Source organism: Manis pentadactyla, chromosome 8 (assembly GCF_030020395.1).
Source record: "Manis pentadactyla isolate mManPen7 chromosome 8, mManPen7.hap1, whole genome shotgun sequence".
Lineage (NCBI taxonomy): Eukaryota > Metazoa > Chordata > Mammalia > Pholidota > Manidae > Manis > Manis pentadactyla.
In genome coordinates, this window is record NC_080026.1 from 34,461,768 (window position 1) to 34,482,700 (window position 20,933).

Below are 20,933 nucleotides of genomic sequence, written 5' to 3' on the forward strand. Positions count from 1 at the left end.
CAAGGATGCCTTGGTCTTATGGAAATTAAGACCATCAGGCCTTAGATATCAGGATAAGAGTGGGAGCTCTGTGCCTGAGTGTCCCCTTCCATTACCCTTACCTCCAAGGTCTCATCTCTGCCCTCCTTGGCAAGGCGCCCTCTCCCCCCGAATCAGCCCCCTCTGCTTACTCTTGCTCATTTCCCCAGGACCTCAGCTTGCATGTAGCCCTTGTGGGCACCCGACCAAAATCTTCTGGTCTGGGACCCACATGGCCCATGAACCATCTCCATGGTGTCTCTTAGTTCAAACTCTTGACAGTGCATCTGATCAGTGGGCAGTGGGTTAGGAGATTGCTCCTGGTCCAATCAGGTCCAGAGATAGGTGGGGTCTGTTAAGGCATCAGGGCTGAGGGTCACTAGAGACTCTGCAGAAAGGGGCTGAGGGGCATGTTCCTGGTGCCCTGATGTTCAGTGCAGTTGCCCCATAAAGTCAGAGCATGGGAGAAGTTGGTAGTGCCTTTTCTGCCACCTGTAGCCGGGGCTGAGCTGTCCTCACAGACCTCATGAAACTTGTCCATAGACACCACTTAGTAACCCTGGCCCTAACTCACCTTTGATGGCAGAATGATTTCTGTTCTTAAATTCGATCCCTTTCTAAGTGGTCAGCATGGTCAAGTCTATGTTTACATGTACTTAGCTACAACTAAAAAAATCATCCATGCCTTTCTGATGTTTGAGTTTTGATTCTTCTCGGTCAGTTGTTCTCCCTTCGTGGCCTCCATCAGCACCACCTGGGAACCTGTTAGACGTTCCCATTCTCCAGCCCACCTCAGACCTACCAGATCAGAGACTCAGGGAAGTGGGGGCAGCAATCTGTGCTTCAGAAGCTCTGCAGGTGACTTGATGGTCGTGGGTTTGAGAGCCATTGTTCTCAGTCACATGTAGGTGAAAATCGCTTCTGACTTCCTTAGATCCTTAGCGCGTGGCATCTTCCCTGGGAAGAGGGTGGGTGGGCTTGGAACCACTGCTTGAGGTCTGGGTGAACTGTATGAGAACACTATTGACTGCAGTCATGCATATTGTTCACTGGGCTTCAGGTACAGTTAATTAAACTTCTCTTACAGCCATAAATAAAGACCAAGTGCTCACCCTTGGGTTTGATATTAATACCTTCCTGAGCTGTCTACCAAGTTCCAAGAAAAGGTAAAGTTAGATTTCCTGTTAAACTATTATAACTGATATTTGCATAATACTCTGCTGTTCTTTCACATATGTAATCTTATGGGACTGTTGTCATCCACCTCTCGGGCCAGTGACTTTACTGTGGCCTTTCTGTAGAGAGATGAAGGCTCAGAGGGGACAGCAGGGACAACCTGTCTCCCACAAAGTCTTACTCTGGGCTCCACATACTTTCCATTCTCACCTGTCACTCAGCCACCTTGCAGTTTGCCCAAGTGAACACAACTAGCAGAACTGGGATTTGAAACCCTGCCTTCTCATTTAAGATCTTGTTGGAGGCAGCATGAGTTTGTGGAAGAACAGGCTGGATTAAAGAGAGATCTTTATGTGATAGAAATTACGTGATATAAGTAACTAACTGTATTCATTTTTCTTTTGCCAAATGTGAAACATATTTTCCATGAGGCAACAGCATAGATAGGAAACCATCTGTTGTAGTGGGGCAGAAGCCTAATTTAGTGGTGTCCTAAGAACAGAGGTTTTAATGTATGCTGGGGCTGCAAATAATTTCTCACCAAATGACTCAAGTGCCAAAATTTATAAATCACATATCTTTTTTAAAAATTGCAGCTGGGAAGGTACCCCATAATTGCCTCACTCTCACACACTCATAGTGGTGTGGATGAATTTAAAAATGCATCCAAAGGATTATGCATCACAACCAAGTGGGATTTATTCCAGGGATGCAAAGATGGTACAATATTCATAAATCAAGCAACATCATACACTACATTAACAAAAAGAAGAATAAAAAAACAAATGATCATCTCAGTAGATACTGAAAAAGCATTTGACAAAATTCAACATCCATTCATGATAAAAACTCTCAATAAACTATACCTCAACATAATAAAGGCCATATACAACAAACCCACAGCTAACATCATACTCAATGGTGGAAAGCTGAAAGCTTTTCCTCTAAGATTAGGAACAAAGACAAGGATGTCCACTCTCACCACCTTTTTTCAACATAGTACTAGAAGTCTTAGCCATGGAAATCAGATAAGATAAAGAGATAAAAGATATCCAAGTTGGTAAGGAAGAAGTGAAACTGTCACTATTTGCAGATGACCTGATATTACATATAGAAAACCCTAAACACCACCAAAAAACTATTAGAACTAATAATTGGATTCGGCAAAATTGCAGGATACAAAATTGATACACAGAAATCTGTTGTGTTCTTGTATACTAACAATGAACTAGCAGAAGAGAAATCAGTAAAACAATTTCATTTACAATTGATTCAAAAAGAATAAATACCCAGGAATACACCTAACCAAGGAGGTGAAAGACCTGTACTCTGAAAACTATAAGACGGTCACAAGAGAAATTAAAGAAGACACCAAAAAAAATGGAAATACACCCCATGCTCATGGATAGGAATAATTAATATTGCCAAAATGGCCATCCTGCCCAAAGCAATTTACAGATTCAATCCCTATCAAAATACCAATGGCAGTTTTTACAGAATTAGAGAAAATAATCCTAAAATTCATATGGAACAACAAAAGACACCAAATATCTAAAACAATCCTAAGAAAGAAGAACAAAGCTGGAGGTATTACTCTCCCTGACTACAAAGCTGTACTACAAAGCTACAGTAATCAAAACAATATGGTACTGGCACAAGAACAGACCCATAGATCAATGGAACAGAATAGAGAGCCCAGATATAAACCCATGCATATATGGTCAATTAATATGATAAAGGAGCCATGGACACACAATGGGGAAATGACAGTCTCCTCAATAGCTGGGTTGGGAAAACTGGATATATACATGCAAGAGAATGAAACTGGATCACTATCTAACTCCATACACAAAAGTAAACTTGAAGTGGATTGAAGGCCTAAATGTAAGACACATAACCATAAAATTCTTAGAAGAAAACTAAGGGCAAAAATCTCTTGAACATAAGCATGAGCAATTTTTTCCTGGACACATCTCCTTGGGCAAGGGAAACAAAATTAAAAATGAACAAGCGGGGCTACATCAAACTAAAAATTTCTGTAATACAAAGGATACTATCATCAGAACAAGAAGCCAACTTAGAATATGGGATAATATATTCACAAATGATTTATCCAATAAGGGGTTAACATCAAAAATATATTAAAAAACTCATGTGCCTCAACACCAAAAAAAACCCAGATAACCTGATTAAAAAATGGGCAGAAGACCTGAACAGATATTTTTCCTAAGAATAAATTCAGATGGCCAACAGCCACATGAAAAGATGCTCTGCATTGCTAATCATCAGGGAAATGCAAATTAAAACCACAGTGAGATATCACCTCACACCAATTAGGATGGCCACTAACCAAAAGACAAGAAATAACAAATATTGGCAAGGATGTGGAGAAAATGGAACCCTCCTACACTGTTGGTGGTAATGTCAATTGGTGCAACCACTGTGGAAAGAAGCATGGAGATTCCTCAAAAAACTAAAAATAGAAATACCATATGACCCAGTAATTCCATGTCTAGGAATTTAGATGAAGGAAACAAAATCCCTGATTCAAAAAGAAACATGCACCCCTATGTTTATTACTGCATTATTTACAATGGCCAAGTTATGGACACAACTTAAGTGTCTATCAGTAGATGAATGGAAAAAGAAGATGTGGTATGTATACATGGTGGAATATTATTCAGCCATAAAAAGGAAATCCTGCCATTTGGAACAACATGGATGGACCTAGAGGATATTATGCTCAGTGAAATAAGCCAAGAGGAGAAAGAGAAATACCATATGATTTTACTTATGTGTGGCATCTAAAAACAAAACAAAACGAAACAAAATAGCAGTAGACTCATAGACACTGAGAAGTTACGGGTGGCTATCATGGGGGAGGGGTCGGGATGGACAGGTTGGGAGAGTGAAGGGGAAGAAAGGGGCACAAAAATTCTCAATCACAATATAAGTTTGTCATGGGGATAGTAGTCAAGCATGGAGAATATAGCCAATGGTTCTGTAACATCTTCCTAGGTTGACAGACAGTAATCTCACTAGTGGGGCTGAGAATTTAATAATATGTGTAACTGTTGAACCACTGTGTTGTATAATTGAAACCAATATAAGACTGTGTATCAATGGTACTTCAATTTTAAAAAATAGGATGGTGTGGAAATCAGCACTGGGAGTTCCTCAGAACTCTCAGCAGTCCCATGATTGTGCATTACACGCATGAGCTCAAGTACCACACACCAAGGAAAGCCTGGAGGCAGTTGGCATCCCAGACCTTCAGCCAGGGCTCTCCTTGTCATTCACCTCAGACATTGCTCAGGCAGTTCTGTCCAAGGTCATAAACTTCAGTGGCCACCACCCCTTTGTATTTTTCCCCTCCCAGCTCTTGGCTTTCCTGAGCTCTGTATCTCCTTCCATTGTTCAATCCTCTCTTCTCACTTCAAATTGACAGTTCAAATCATCAGACTCTGAGTGGCTGCCACATACTGGGCTTTGTGCTGGCATTTGAACAGCACAATGAACAGATAGGTCAGAACTGTTCCCTGACTACATTTGGAGTTAGCTGAAGAATGCTGGGCTGTTATCTTTTCAGAAAACAGAACTGAAAAGGTCATAATAAATGGGATACTCTGAAAGCTCAGTGATTACAAAACCACAAGGTGACATGTGACCTCGGCTCCAAGAATCTCTCTCTAACGCCTTGACCTTGTGGTACTATCTCTGAAGCAAAGGTCCAACACTGGCTAATATTAAACTGAAAGCCGAGAATCCTCACACAGGTGGATGGTGATGGAGAGCCTGCTGGGTGCAGGGCAGGTGGAGGGGGTTTCCAAAAGGACTAATTTTTTTCTTGCTTGAGAATTTTGGACCTCAGAGTAGAGCTACAGAGGCCTACAAATAACTCTTAACTTCAAATGGTGGCAGGAGACATAGCACGGCTCCACAGAGGAAGGAGGAAAGAGCATTATCTGGAATGCTCTGAGGTGGCTTAGAGTCAGGGGTACTTGGAAGGACTGAGCACAGAGACTGAGGCTCTGGGTGCTAAGTCATTTCCCACTAGGCCAACCCGAGACTCCCAGCTCCAAGGCTTGTAGGGCAACGTCTATTTTTATGAAGAGGCCGTTTATTTCTTCGATACCTCCTTTCCTCCAAGCCAGGAGGGCAGTGAGGGTCAGGAGGGTTGGATCAGAGCAGCTGAGGCTATGCATCAAATGGCCGTCATCGTGTCTCTGGCTGTGCCCTAGGGTGGTGTGTGTATTTTGGGTAATCCACAACTGTGGATCATCATTTTCTTCTCACCACTTCTGTTCTAGCAAACTTGAGTGAGTTGGTGTTTTGTTAAACAGGAGGTGCTCAGGTTTGGGAAGCCCGGTGTTCATTCCATTGGAAAGAGCACTCTCTGCAGCATCCCTGTTACTCTACCAGTTCTGTGCCCTGGGCCAACCTAGCATAAACATCTCCCTGGCTCCACATGATGGCCCTTGGACGGGGAGATGCTCTTGTACTCACCTACTTTCCCCAGGTGTGTGTTCTCTTCTCCAGACCAAACACACCCACCGGAACCAACTCTTCCTCAAGTTTGCCCTCTGCTGGTGTAACTGCCACATACTATGGTACCATGCTTTCCAGTCTGCAAGACAGGACTTGTGGATTGGAAAAGGTTTGGTTAGAAAGGCAGTATTTAAAAAAAAAAAAAAAAAAAGAGGAAGAAGAAGAAGAGAGGAGAGAAACAGACTAGAATTAAATAGAAAATATGCTGTATTGCACATAAGGATAGCATTTTGTTATATTTCAGATATATTGAATATATATATATATATACACACATAAATGTCTACACATCTATACACATATATAGTGATATGTGATTCAAGTGGAGACTCTGCTCTACCACTTGTGAGCTATGTGATCAAGGAGTTCTCATTTTTTTGTAAAGAAATATGATTTCACATACATTAAAAAGGCTGGAAATGGATAGTTTAGAGTGGGTATAATCATCAGGAATCCAGGCTTCTATTTTGTTGCTTTGTCATCCTTAACAAGGCTTCTACCTTATGGTCTGGAATGGATGCTTGAGCTCCTGCCATTATGTTCATAATCCAGGCAGCATGAAGAAAAAAGGAGGCTGTAGTTGAGGTTGATATTTAGCTGTTAAACATCAGTAGAGCTATACCAGTAGTTCAATTATTTATTTTTTCCATCTTATAACTGAAATATAGTTGATAAACAATATGACATTGGTTTCAGATGTAAACCATCTTCAACAGTTATATACATCACTAACTGCTCCCCACAATATGTGTACCTGCCATCTGCCAGCACACAAAGACATTCAATATTATTGGCTATATTCTTTATGCTGTACTTCCATAAGCAGACTAATTTATTTATTAATTTGAAGTTTGTACTTCTTTGTCCCTTTCAACTATTACCCAACCTCCACCCCCACTATGGCAACCATCAGTCTGTTCTGGAGTTTATGAGTCTGATTCAGTTTTCTTTGATGATTTTTCAAATCCACATATAAGTGAAATCAAATGGTATTTGTCCTTCCCTGACTGGCTTATTTCACTTAGCATAATATCCTCCAGATCCATCCATGTTCTTGCAAATGGCAAGATTTCTTTTTTTTTTATGGCTGATTAATATTCCATTGCATATATGTATCACATCTTTTTTATCCATTCATTGTTGATAGGTTGTTTCCATATCTGGGCTATTCTAAATAATGCTGCAATAAACTTAGGGGTACAAACGTCTTTTCAAATCAGTGGTTTTGTTTTCTTTGTATAAATTCCCAAAAGTGGAATTGTTGGGTCATATGGTATTTCTGTTTTTTTTGTTTTTTGAGGAACCTCCATACTGCTTTCTACAGTGGCTGTCCAATTGACATTCCCACCAACAGTGTAGGAAGGTTCCTTTTTCTCCACATCCTTGACAATACTTGTTATTTTGTGTCTTTTGGATAGTAGCCAGTCTGAGATGATATCTTATTGTGGTTCTGATTTGCATTTCCCTGATAATTAGTGATGATGGGCATCTTTACACATGTCTGTTGTCCATCTTTATGTCTTCTTTGGAAAAATGTCTGTTCAGGTCCTCTGCCCATTTTTTAATTGGGTTGGTTTTTATGGTGTTGAGTCATATGAGTTATTTATGTATTTTAGATTTAGCGCCTTATTGGATATATCATTTGCAGGCATATTCTCCTGTACAGTAGGTTGCCTTTTCATTTTGTTGATGGTTTCCTTGGCTGTGCAGGAGTTTTTTAGTTTGATGAGGTCCCACTTTTTTATATTTTGTTTCCCCTGCCTAGGGAGACATCCAGAAAAAAATTACTAATGCTGATGTTCAAGAGATTCCTACCCATGTTTTCTTCAAACAGTTTTATGGTTTGGTGTCTTACATTTAGGTCTTTAGCTTATTTCAAGTTTATTATGGTATAAGACAGTGATCCAGTTTCATTCTTTTGCATGTAGCTGTCCAATTCTCCAACACCACTTATTGATGAAATTATCTTTTCCCCATTCTTGCATCCTTTGTCATATATTAATTGGCCATATTTGTGTGGGTTTATTTCTGGGTTCTCATTCTGTTCCACTGATCCATGTATCTATTGTTATGTCAGTACCATACTGTTTTTAATCACTGTAACTCTGTAGTGTATCTTGAAATCAGGAGGTGTGATATCCTCTCTTTTGTTCTTTTTCCTAAGGATTGACTTAGTTACCCAGTCTTTTGTGGGTCCACTTAAAATTTACGATTATTTGCTTTAGTTCAGTGAAAACTGCTGTTGGTATTTTGATGGTGTTTGCATTGAATCTGTGTATTGCTTTGAGCAGTATGGTCATTTGGATGCTATTAATTCATCCTATCCATGAGCATAGGATAGCTTTCCATTTATTCATCCCTTCTTCAGTTTCTTTCATCAATGTGCTACAGTTTCAATGTACAGGTCTTTTACCTTCTTGGTTAGTTCCTGGGTATTTTATTCTTTTGATGAAATGTAAATGGGATTGAATATCTCTTTCCATCCATTCAGTTTCAGTCTGTGTGTGCCTTTAGGTCTGAAGTGAGTCTTTGGTAGGCAGCATATAGATGGGTCTTATAGATGTTTTTTTGTAAGCCTGTCTTTCGATTGGAGCATGTAATCCATTTACATTTACGGTGATTACTGATAAGTATGTACTTATTGCCATTTTGTTAAATGTTTTCTGGTTGTTTTTGACATTCTTCTCTGCCCCTTTCTTCCTCTCCTCTTCTCTTCCCTTTTGAGTGATGACTTTCTTTAGTGTTATGATTGAATTCATTTCTCTTAATTTTTTTAATATTATAGTTTTATCTATTATTTTATATAATATAATTGTTTTGGTTTGTGGTTACTATATGGTTCATTTATGACATCCTACATATATATCAGTCTGTATTAAGTTGATACTTAATTTTGAATGCATTCTAACTAGGAGTAGTTCAATTATTTAAATATTTCTATATCAGCTGATAAATAGCTGCTGGTCCCATGATGCCCAGAAGTACTCATTTCTTAGTACTTTCCTGTAGAATGAGATACATAATTGTAGTACTTATAAAGGTACTGTGAAAATTAAATGAGAGGCAGATATTCTTATATCACCATGGCCAGTACAGAATTGAGGCTCAATAAATTAAAGTCATCATTATTATTAGCTATATCTTATAAACAATAAATTATAAGAAGAAAATAAACAATAAAAGAAGAAAAAAGGATGGCACTAGAACTGGAGACAGTGTTTAAGGATGATCTAATACAGAGAACAGCATTGGTACAGTATTTTTACTCAGGCAGGAGCAATAATAACTCTTCTAAGAAGGGGTAATAACGATTTTCCCATCTACCAGTCACTTCTTGCTCATGACTTTGTGGATATGGCTTTTGACTCAGTATTTCTGGAATCTTTACTGATTAAACACATTGTCACTATTCATCAGTCTGAGGGTATTTGTAACTCATAGTCATTACTTATTATGTCACTTTATGTCATTTCAATTCTGCAGCTGGTCTTGTTCTCTGACCGAAAGCCTGACCCTTCAGACTGCCCCACAGCAGGACCTCAAGGCCACAGTAGGCTCCTTGCCACCGCGCTCAGCCTACCAGAGACTCTGGGAAACGTTTGCTAACCAGTCCAAGGCGGAAAGGGATGTTTTCCTGCAGGACGTTTTTCCTGAAGGCTTCCTTTGGGGAGTCTCCACAGGAGCTTTTAACGTGGAAGGAGGCTGGGCTGAGGGTGGAAGAGGGGCAAGTGTCTGGGACCGACTCAAGCACCAGAATGCCACCAAGGGCCAAGCAACGCCAGAGGTGGCCAGCGACAGTTACCACAAGGTGGACTCTGACACTGCCCTGCTTCGTGGCCTCCAAGTTCAGGTTTACAAGTTCTCCATCTCCTGGTCCCGCATCTTCCCCACTGGGCACGGGCACAGTCCCAGCCCCCAGGGTGTTGCCTACTACAACAAGCTGATTGACAGCCTGCTGGCCTCCCACATCCAGCCCATGGCCACACTGTTCCACTGGGACCTGCCTCAGGCCCTGCAGGATCACGGTGGGTGGCAGAATGAGAGCACAGTGGATGCCTTCCTGGACTATGCAGCCTTCTGCTTCTCTACTTTTGGGGACCGTGTGAAGCTGTGGGTGACCTTCCATGAGCCATGGGTGATGAGTTACGCAGCCTATGGCACTGGTCAACATGCACCAGGCATCTCTGACCCAGGAGTGGCCTCTTTTAAGGTATTTCCCCTCCTTGCAGCACATACTCTTTGGAGGATAAAGGACATTTGGCTGGAAGAGTCATTTTCTCTTCCTATCAGCAAGTCTTTACTTTTTGTCTTTAAAGAAAATCAGAGGGAGAGAATGGACCATAAATTGTTAATCACCTTATTTTTTTCCAAAACTCTGTGCTGGTGCTTTAAAAATAGTGATTATATCCTCAGAACAGCACTGATGGATGAGGGGACTGGGGCTTAGAGAAGAGAAACAATTTGCTTGCAATGACATCACTAGTGGGTTAGCAGTCTGAAGTCAGAATTTAAGCCAAAGTCTTCTTAACTCTAAAGCAAGTTTTCAGTGTGAGCCAAGACTCTTAGTTGCAAGTGACAGAAAAGTCAGCTCACACTGACCTAAGTAAGGAGACAGTTTGTGAGTTCAGGAAACTGAAAAGTATTGATTTTAGCTGATCAGAATGAAGCTTAGTAAGACCACAAACAATGTCACCAGGACCCAGTTTTTCTTCTTCTCTTGTTCCACTCACTGGCTTTACTCTTGGGCTACCGGATAGCCAGATGGCAACAGCCCTGTTCTCATATTTCAAGAGCAGAGCATCAGGAAAGAAAACTTATCTCTGCCCTGACATTCCCACCAGAAGTGCCCTTGTGTCTCACGGTTTCTGCATGAGTTGCAGGCCCATCCCTGAGCCAATCACTTGGGTCCAGGTTCCAACTTTGCCCTTCAGCACCCTGGCTGAGAGACACATGGGAAGGAAGAAAGAGTTTGGCTTTCCAGAGAGTAATCAGAGTATCACTTCACCAAGAAGGGGATGTACATATTGGAAACAAAAGTTTAAATGGCTTAATATAGGTCCTTTCAACCACTTCCCTTTTTCTTCAGAATCTCCCAGAAAACTGACCAGCTTTCTCTGGCAGCATTCTTCTGGGTAGATGTGTTTGTCTGGCTTTCGCCTGCCACACTTTGGGTTCTCTTCTGAAATATGAGTATTTACTGTGCCCCATGCTAGGTGTTAAGGAGGAATGACTCAATGAAATGCCAAAAATTATAACACTTAAGTCAAGGCTTCCATTCTGCTCCTGTTCAGCCAGTGACCATACATTCAGAGAACACACCTGAAAATGGAAGGTCTGCACCTTTCTGTTTGTCTTCTTGTAAACTCACCCCAGGCTTTTCTCCTTAGACTTCTTATCCCTTCAATTATGGCTCCTGAGAATTTTCTGTAGAGACTTTGATGGGAAAGTCCACCTCACTTTTCACCTCCAATTATTGCTTTTATTTCTTATTTAAAACATTATAATACCATTTAGGAAAAATTTCAAAGAAAAGATTTCTCTCATAATTCTACCAATATTTCTTCCAGTTTTGGCTTCCTTGCATTCCTAGTGTAGTCATAGTGTGCACTCAGTTTAGTGTGCTTTTTTTTAAAGGAGACTTTAGTTTTTAGAGTAGCTTTAGGTTCACAACAAAATTGGATGGAAGGTATAGTGATTTCCCACATGCCCCTGCCCCACACATGCACAACCTCCCCATTATCAACATCCCTCTGCAGCACTGTTTCAACTGATGAAATAACATTGACACATTGTTATCACCCTAGTGCCAGTTATGTACTCTACAGGCTGTTAACACTTTCCATGTTCTTACATGGCACAGTGACTGTTTCTGATAGTTGTCTAATAGTCCATTGAAAACCCTGCTTCATGCTGACTAGTTTATAAGGGAAGCATTCCTGCCTTTTGGAAAGAAGGCCATTCGCTATTGGAGTTGAAGACCCAGTTAAGGACTAACATTTGGGGCATGAGAAGCAGTCAGGAGTTTCACTTCCAAGGAAATATTTTGGTAGAAATTCTTCAAATGTAAGTGTCATCATATTCAGATAATAAAAAGGGAAAAGAAAGGGATCTAAGCAGTAGTAAGCTCACTCTTGCACTCCCAAGTTTCTGCTTGGAACTTTATACCCACTCTCATTCACTCCTTCTAAATGGATCCATCATCACCCACTTGCTGCAGTCAAGAAAGCTGAAACTGAGAGAGAAGATTGTGTGAGTTCACAGAGCAAGTCTGTGACAGGGTTGAGATTCAAAGTAGGCTTTCCATACTACAGCCACCCCACTCTGGCCCGTTTCCCCATGGTGCTTCAACAGGGAAAGCTGTGGACTTTTGTAAGACCATGAGGTAAGTCTACAAAAAGATTCCTGGTCTTGGTTTTTCTTCTTAAATTTCATTAAGCAGAAAGGAGAACAGGTAGGCTAAAAAGAATTACCCCCTCTCTCGGGTGTTAAATAATATACCACCCGCCAATCAGTTGTTGACGAATTAGTCAACAAGCACTTATTAAGGGCAAAGTCACAGTAGCACTGTGGGTGACAATACAGGCCTGGAGTTAGACTGCCTGGATCCTGTTTCTGTCATCTGTATATAATAATAATAATTGTACTTGACACATAGGCTATTGTGAGGATTATGTGAGAGAATTTATTAACAATTGTTTTGTAATTGTTATTGTTAGAACAGTTAACGATAGCAGTTGCTGTTGACCCATCGATAATGGTGTTGGCTTATTTTTGACATAATTGTTGACATTGTTGACGATGTTGGTGTTGATTTATTGACATTGCTGTCCACATTGTTGATGTTTTTGATATCAACATTATCCATGTTGACTTGTTGACATTGTTAGCATCAGTCTCAACTTCTTGTTGGTGTTGTTAACTTGTCGATGCTTTTGTGACATTGTTGACCTCAGTGTTAACTTGTTGACATTGTTGTTGACTTGTTATTGGCTTGTTGGTGCTGATGTTGACATTGCTGGTGTTATTACTAAACAGTGTATTTCTTTCTTCTTCACAAGGTGGCTCACTTGGTCCTTAAGGCTCATGCCAGAGCTTGGCACCACTACAATAGCCACTATCGCCCACAGCAGCAGGGACACGTGGGTATTGTGCTGAACTCAGACTGGGCAGAACCTCTGTCTCCAGAGAAGCCTGAAGACGTGAGAGCCTCTGAACGCTTCCTGCACTTCATGTTGGGCTGGTTTGCACACCCCATCTTTGTGGATGGAGACTACCCTGCTGCCCTCAGGGCCCAGATCCAACGGATGAACCAACAGTGCCCCAGGCCTGTGGCCCAGCTCCCTGAGTTCACCAAGGCAGAGAAGCGGCTTCTGAAAGGCTCTGCTGACTTTCTGGGTCTGTCTCATTACACTTCCCGCCTCATCAGCAAGGCTCAACAAGATTCCTGTATCCCTAGCTATAATACCATTGGTGATTTCTCTCAACACACAGACCCTGAATGGCCCCAGACTTCATCCCCTTGGATTCATGTGGTGCCCTGGGGTATAAGGAGGCTTTTGCAGTTTACATCCTTGGAGTACACAAGAGGAAGAGTTCCGATCTACCTGGCTGGGAATGGCATGCCCATAGGGGAAACTGAAGATCTCTTTGATGATTCCTTGAGGGTAGACTACTTCAATCAATATATCAATGAGGTGCTCAAGGGTAAGAACAGTGGATATGCTGGTGGATATTGGAAGGTGGGTGGTATTTCTCCAAGTCTTCAGAGTTCTAATTAGTAGGACAAAAGCAGTCTCCCAAGGAAATTGTAAGCCAAAAAGTAATATTAATAGTAATAGCATGAGCCCTTCACATCAGCCTCCTAACCTTCTCCCCACAAAGCCTCAAGTCTTTGCTGCATGTTTTGATATCCTTAGATTGCTTCTCTTCTACATTCTCTCCATCAGAGTCCTATCCATTGTTCAAGCCTCATCATCTTTTAATGCATTTATTTAACAAATATTATTGAGTGCCTATTATGTGCCACACACTGTACAAGACAGTAAGGGTACAATATTGAACAAACATCCTCTTTTCTCATAGGAAACTCACAGTCTATAGAGGGACACAGAAAATTGCTGTATAGGATGATAGTGGCACTACAGGACAGCATGGGGACATAAGGTGGGATTCCAACCCATTAAATCCTCACTGCTCCAGCCACATTGGTGTCCATCTCCTTTAACTGGCCATAATTTCACACCATTCACTTTGAATCAGTTAATCCATATTTACAGTTTCATTCTACCTAACATACTGTTCCATATTTCTTTTTATTCTAAAAAGAACAGCAAATAGGTTTCACCTCACATGTCAGTCCTAATCAATTGAGAGTAGCTAGTCTTCCGCCTAGAGTCTGAGTTGAGAAGATCTCAAGTCCTTGAGTACATTCAGAGAGGAAGAGTTGATTCGTAATACCTGCCCTGAGCACTACAGTAAGGAATGGAGACATTATCCACTGTTCATGAGGTCAGACACTGTCTGTTATACTTTGCTTGTAGTCCCTTAAAGACATTACGTCACATGATCCTTGAAACAGCCTCCTACATATACAAATAGGGGCAGAATTATCCTCATGGGAAACATGTGGAAACTGATGTTCTGAGAGAATAAATGATGAGCCCAAATATCCTGTGAGTGGATCCACAGGCCTTTCTGTTTCGGGCTCAGCTGTACCCACTAATCTGAGGCTTTTATTTGTCTTTATGTTTCCAGAGCCTAGCACTACCTGGGACAAAGGTACTTTCTAAGTTATTTATTGAATGAATGAGCAACTTCACCTGCCTCTTATCCACTAATGTTTTTTGAGAGCCTGTGTAATCTGATAAATACAGGGCTTAATACTTTGCTGGCTCACAGTTGGGGCCCAAGGCTCTGGTTCCTGACTACACTGCTCAAATTTTCTCACAGTTCTGGAGGTCAGAGGTCCAAAGCTGGGACGTCAGGAGGGCCACTCTCTCTCCAAAGGCTCCGGGCACTCCTTGGCTTGTGACTGTGTCCCTCCAGTCACTGCCTGCTTCTTCATGTGGACCTTCTCCCTAGTCTCTTATATGGATGCTTGTCCCCAGACTTATGACCCACCCAATTAATCCTGTATGGTCTCATCTTAAGATATTTAGCTTAATTACATGTACAAAGCCCTTTTTCCAATTAAGATCACGATCACTGGTACCAGGGGTTAAGATTTGGACAGCCTTTTGGGTATGTCCACTGCACCAGGGAATACATTTCTTTAGGCATTATTTCTCTTTTATAACATGGGATGTGTGCTCATTTTATGTTGATATTGCTAAACATAGACAAGGAAAAACAAAAGCACATTTTTTAAGATTAAATGATTTATATATTCTGTATAAAACAAAGGAGTCCTGATACTAACAGATGGGGCACATTCTATTACTCATTTTAAGATAGAGATGCTCCTTTGGATTGAGATCTATGACCATGGATGTGGCCTGATGTTTTGTGGGGACTTGTGGATTTTCCTTTTATTCTTTCTGAGGAGGAAAAGGGTTAATGTTTTTGGGGGTAACCTCCAAACTTCCATGTCAAAATTCCATGGCACCTCCAAAGCTTTCATGACAAAAGGAAAACCTTTAAAAAGCATCATCAGTAACAGAGACAAAAATAATTCTAATTTTGTGGGGTTTTTTTCACAGCTGTCAAGGAGGACTCGGTGGATATTCGATCTTACATCGCTCGTTCCTTCATAGACGGATTCGAAGGCCCCTCTGGTTACAGCCAGAGGTTTGGGCTGCACCATGTCAATTTCAGTGACAGCAGCAAGCCGAGGACTCCCAGGAAATCTGCCTATTTTTTCACCAGCATCATTGAAAAGAATGGTTTTCTCACCAAAGTAGTAAAAAGACTGCCACCACCCAGAACGGCAAACATCCCCCCTAAAATCAGAGCCTTTACTTTTCCATCTGAGGTGCCCTCCAAGGCTAAAGTCATTTGGGAAAAGTTCTCCAGCCAACCCAAGTTTGAAAGAGATTTGTTTTACCATGGCACATTTCGAGATGACTTTCTGTGGGGCGTATCCTCATCAGCCTACCAGACTGAAGGAGCTTGGAATGCCGACGGCAAAGGCCCCAGCATCTGGGATAACTTTACCCACACGCCAGGGAGCAATGTGAAAGGCAATGCCACTGGAGACGTAGCCTGTGACAGCTATAACCAGCTGGATGCTGATCTGAATATGCTTAGAGCTTTGAAAGTGAAGGCCTATCATTTCTCTATCTCCTGGTCTCGGATTTTCCCAACTGGGAGAAACAGTTCTGTCAATAGCCAAGGTGTTGATTATTACAACAGGCTAATCAATGGCTTGGTGGGAAGCCACATCTCTCCCGTGGTGACCCTGTTCCACTGGGACCTGCCCCAGGCCCTCCAGGATATTGGAGGCTGGGAGAATCCTTCCTTGATTGAGTTGTTTAACAGTTATGCAGACTTTTGTTTCCAGACGTTTGGTGACAGAGTCAAGTTCTGGATAACCTTTAACAAGCCCTCATACCAGGCATGGTTGGGTTATGGCTCAGGGGAGTTTCCCCCGAATGTGAAGGACCCAGGCTGGGCACCTTACAGGATTGGCCATGCACTCATCAAAGCTCATGCTAGAGTCTATCACACTTACGATAAGACGTACAGGCAAGAGCAGAAGGGGGTCATCTCTTTGAGCCTCAGCGCACACTGGGCAGAGCCCAAGTCACCAGAGGTGCGGAGGGATGTGGAGGCAGCTGACCGAATGCTGCAGTTCTCCCTGGGCTGGTTCGCCCACCCCATTTTCCGAAACGGAGACTATCCTGATGTCATGAAGTGGAAAGTGGGGAACAGAAGTGAGCTACAACACTTAGCCACCTCTCGCCTGCCAAGCTTCTCCGAGGAGGAGAAGGGGTACATCAGGGGCACAGCTGATGTGTTCTGCCTCACCACGTACTCCTCCAGAATTGTGCAGCATACGACACCCAGGTTAAACCCTCCCTCGTACAAAGATGACCAGGAAACAGCTGAGGAGGAGGACCCTTCGTGGCCCTCCACAGCAGTGAGCAGAGCTGCAGCCTGGGGGACACGGCGACTGCTCAGCTGGATCAAGGAAGAGTATGGTGACATCCCTGTTTACATCACTGAAAATGGGGTGGGGCTGACAAACCCAAAAGTGGAGGATACTGATAGGATATTTTACCACAAAACCTACATCAATGAAGCTTTGAAAGGTATGTGAAGGTTCATGTCCCCCTTATAAAATTTTCCAACATCCGAATGCCATCTGAAATGGCTTGGCAGAGTGGATTATAAACCATCAACAAGTCTCTCTTATGCCTTAATTCCACAGTTTTCCCCTGGGGTGGGGGTTACATAACCTTTCGGTAATCTGTAGGAAGTATGATCACCCCCCCATGTGTACATGCAGAGTTCCCACAGGAATAGTCTCATGGGTTCATTTGCTCATTATTGGGCAGCTACAAGGTGATGAGTTCTATTCCAAATGCTGGGGAGATAGCAGTGAACAAAACACACAACTCTCTGCTGACGTGGAGTTTATATCCTGGTGGGTTCCTTGCACCCCAGAGCAAGAAACTCTCCTCACACTTCAGTGCTTAACTTCTAAAATGGGCTGAGACTCTTGTATTTTTGAGACACATCCCTTTACCCCAGAATTTGATTTTTGCAAAGATCAGGCATTAATACTTGATAAGAGGATTTTGAGTGCTGGAAAAAAGAAAGACAAGACTGTCTGTCTGTCTGGGCATACCTGTGTGTACTGGCTGATGGTTTAACACTGCTGTCCTGCACGGAGGAACCAGCACTTGGCTGGGCTCTGAGGGACTCTGCCTTCCCGGCATAAAGCTCTTCTGTGCTCCTTTTGGGCTGTTCCCAGCCTACAGGCTTGACGGTGTAGATCTTCGAGGCTATGCTGCGTGGTCTCTGATGGACAGCTTTGAGTGGCTGAATGGCTATACAGTCAAGTTTGGACTGCACCATGTTGATTTCAATAATGTGAACAGGCCTCGCACAGCACGAGCCTCTGCCAGGTACTACACAGAGGTCATCACCAACAACGGCATGCCACTGCCCAAGGAAGATGAGTTCCTCTACGGACGATTTCCCGAGGGCTTCATCTGGAGTGCAGCTTCTGCTGCGTATCAGGTGAGTTCAGGGCAGTTTCAACAACATCTATTGCACACCTACTATGTGCCAGGCTCTGGGCTTAGTGCCAGGGAGGGCAGGCACGAGTGAGTAGCAGGTTTTCATAGCCCTGTGGGAGGGAAGCGTGGGGCGGAGGCTGTGAGGTCCTCTTCCATCAGCCTGGCTTCCTCACATCGCCAAGTTCGCCGCCCACACGGCTACAAGGGCTGCGCGCGCTGGGAGTTAGCAGGCTAGATGGCGCAGGTGGGGCCAGAGTGGAAACACTTAGGCGGAGACATGCAAATGACAAGATTCTCTGCTATAAGGTCTTTGTTTCTCATCTAGTCTCTTCCAAGAAGGTAATTTGCTTTAAAATGGCTATCACATGGGCTTCAGCTTTTTCTGGTGTCCTTACATCATATCATTACCTTATTCATGCCAAATGAAGCTTACTAATATGAAAAATATGAGGGTTATGCTTTTTCTCAGAAAAATAAAAGATAAAAAAAGCAAACAGTGACTTATTCAAATAGAAGGTGCTTTACATCTTCATTTTCCATTTATTTTCTTTGATGCAGGAATGGGGGCTCTGTATGCTTACTGAGGAGCCTGGGCAGGGTCCGTGGTGTGAGGTCACCCTTGGGATGTTTTCCAGATGGGCAGAGCTGCTGAAAATGTTTTTGAAGTGGTAAGGGCTAGCTACTCCCAGATGACCACAATGCCAGGTCTTAATGTCTCCGACTAAATTCTGCCATATCCAGACATTTATTAACTAAACATACAGACAGGAAAGACTGCTCATGTCTCCTGTTCTGTGGCTCGGAGGAGGCCCCAGATCTTAGTTATTGTAGGTGCTCTGGCCACCACCTTATGTGAAACGTTTACCTGAGGAAATGCCAAGATTTCAGAGTCAGGATTCTGTTACTCTTATTTTAGGCAAACAGAATCCCCTGTAGCAGGGGTTCTCCAGGTTGGCCAGATTGACATTTCCTTTGGATAATTTGTTGTCCTGCCTACTGTAGGTTGTTTAGCAGCATCCCTGGCTTCTACCCACTAGATGCCAGTAGACTCCTTCTTCAGTTGTAACAACTGAAAATGTCTCCCGGCATCGCTAATGTCTGCTCGGGAACAAAATAGCTGCTGAATGAGAACCATTCCTCTGTAGGTTTAGAGTGGGACAGGAAGGATTGGGAATTTATTCTAGCGCACAGGCTACAGGCCTTCCTGGTTTCTTAAACTCTGTCCATGCAAGGGCAGGGAGTGTCTTTGAAACATTTTAGCTGACCCACATCTTGAACTGGCATCAGTGAGCAACATTTCTATTCACCATGGCAGACAGCAGGCACAATTCTCACCATTGGTGGCACTAAACATTCTAATTAGCAAACTGTGGAGTATGAACTGAGAACAGATGAGACGTGCTTATTACGTGGGCTTCCTGATTAGATTCTATTTGCCTGTGCATTATTTTAAAATCTTTTTAGAAATCTCTTCAGAGGAAAGTTGCAAAATGGTACAGAGGACTCCTATATACCCTTTTCCCATCTTCCTCAGCTGTTAACATTTTACCTTTTGCCTTATTTTTCTGTGTGTGTATGTGGGTACAACTGATTTCATCATTTGAACAAGAAGGTGTCTACCAGGTTTCTCTACCATTAATAAGTATTTTATAGTTATAAGTAGTAAGTATTTTGTGGGGAGCTACTTGGAGATTATATAAATATCCTGTACTCAACAAATTTCACCTACTAGTTTTAGCAACTGTTGATAATTTTCGCCTGAATCAGTTATTATTATGACAGTTGACAAATGGTGATTTTCTGATTTTACCATTCCTTTTATAATTATTAGATGGCATTCAACAGAAAAGTTGAGCTTTGTCTTTTCTTCTACTTATTTACTTATATTTTATTTGTATATAAAATATATTGATATATATTATCTGTGTGGCCTCATGCAGTCCCATTTTATTCAATTATGTTTTTGCTATCATTATGTATCTAGATGATCAGAGCATCCCACATTTCATCAGGGGAAGTGCCTTTTAGCCAGATTCTGTGTTCTTCTGACATGGCCCACCATTCTTTGAGCACTTCCCTAATTCTTTCTGGCACAAAAAGATGTTCCAGGCTCATCTTGTTCCTTTTCTGCCCCAGCCTTATAATCAGCCATTTCTCTAATGAACCCTGGTACTTTTTATTGGATAAGGGTATTTAGAAACCAAGATCTGGGTGCTAGGTGTGCTTGCTGCTACTGGAATGTCATTACTTCTAGGCCCTTTCAGTGGACAGAAATACACGTGTGTACACACACAAACACATACACGTGCGCTTACATATATTTCTATATCCACCCACAATCTGTATGTACTTTAAAAACCATGAGTTCACACTGGTGACTCCAATTCCAATCTAATTCTGTGGGGTTAATGTTAGCTTCCCATTTTCCATACTTGTATCTCCTTTCTCCAATGGTGAGAAGTCCAATTTCTAATATCCTTAAAATAGTCACTTATTTCCTCAATCCCCCTGCATTAACTAATCTCCCAACCACCAAGTTCATCTCCCGCACCTAGATAGCCTACACAGGGTGCATTCCTGCTGGCCTTGGGCCCCACCACTCTCACCAAAGCTGTGCAGGCCAAGTCTGCATTCTTGGTTAGAATGCCAGCATTACATTAGCTGCACCTAGTCACATTTATGCTAAGTGTTTTAAACTACAGAAATTATACCTGTTAAGACTGCCTAAGCCTATAGGTAGGCATTTTCCCATTGGTTTGTGGTCAGTCTCTGCATAGGCTAAGTGGGAGGAGGAAAAGAGGCACAGAAATAGTGACACATGTCTGGTTAGAAATTCTTCCTCCACACCTGGCGTCACTGGGTTTTGCTTGGCCATGACTGGGGTTGGAGCACATGGAATTGTTCAGACTTGTGGTGAGCACCCTACATATACAGCTACATTAACTCTGGGACACCAGGATGAAGGACTCAATGCTTGGACCTCATGGTCTTTTAAGGAGCCAATCAGAA

At 42.2% G+C, this 20,933-nt stretch overlaps 1 protein-coding gene across 1 annotated transcript in view; it reads left to right on the top strand.

Annotated features, from left to right (window-relative positions):
• The window catches only part of LCT (lactase), a 50,392-nt gene that overhangs the window by 17,435 nt on the left and 12,024 nt on the right, over positions 1-20,933 (top strand). The window contains 5 exon segments of the mRNA XM_036886651.2: positions 1,106-1,184; positions 9,226-9,952; positions 12,801-13,446; positions 15,441-16,991; positions 17,657-17,925. Coding sequence (XP_036742546.2) covers positions 1,106-1,184; positions 9,226-9,952; positions 12,801-13,446; positions 15,441-16,991; positions 17,657-17,925 — 3,272 coding nt within the window.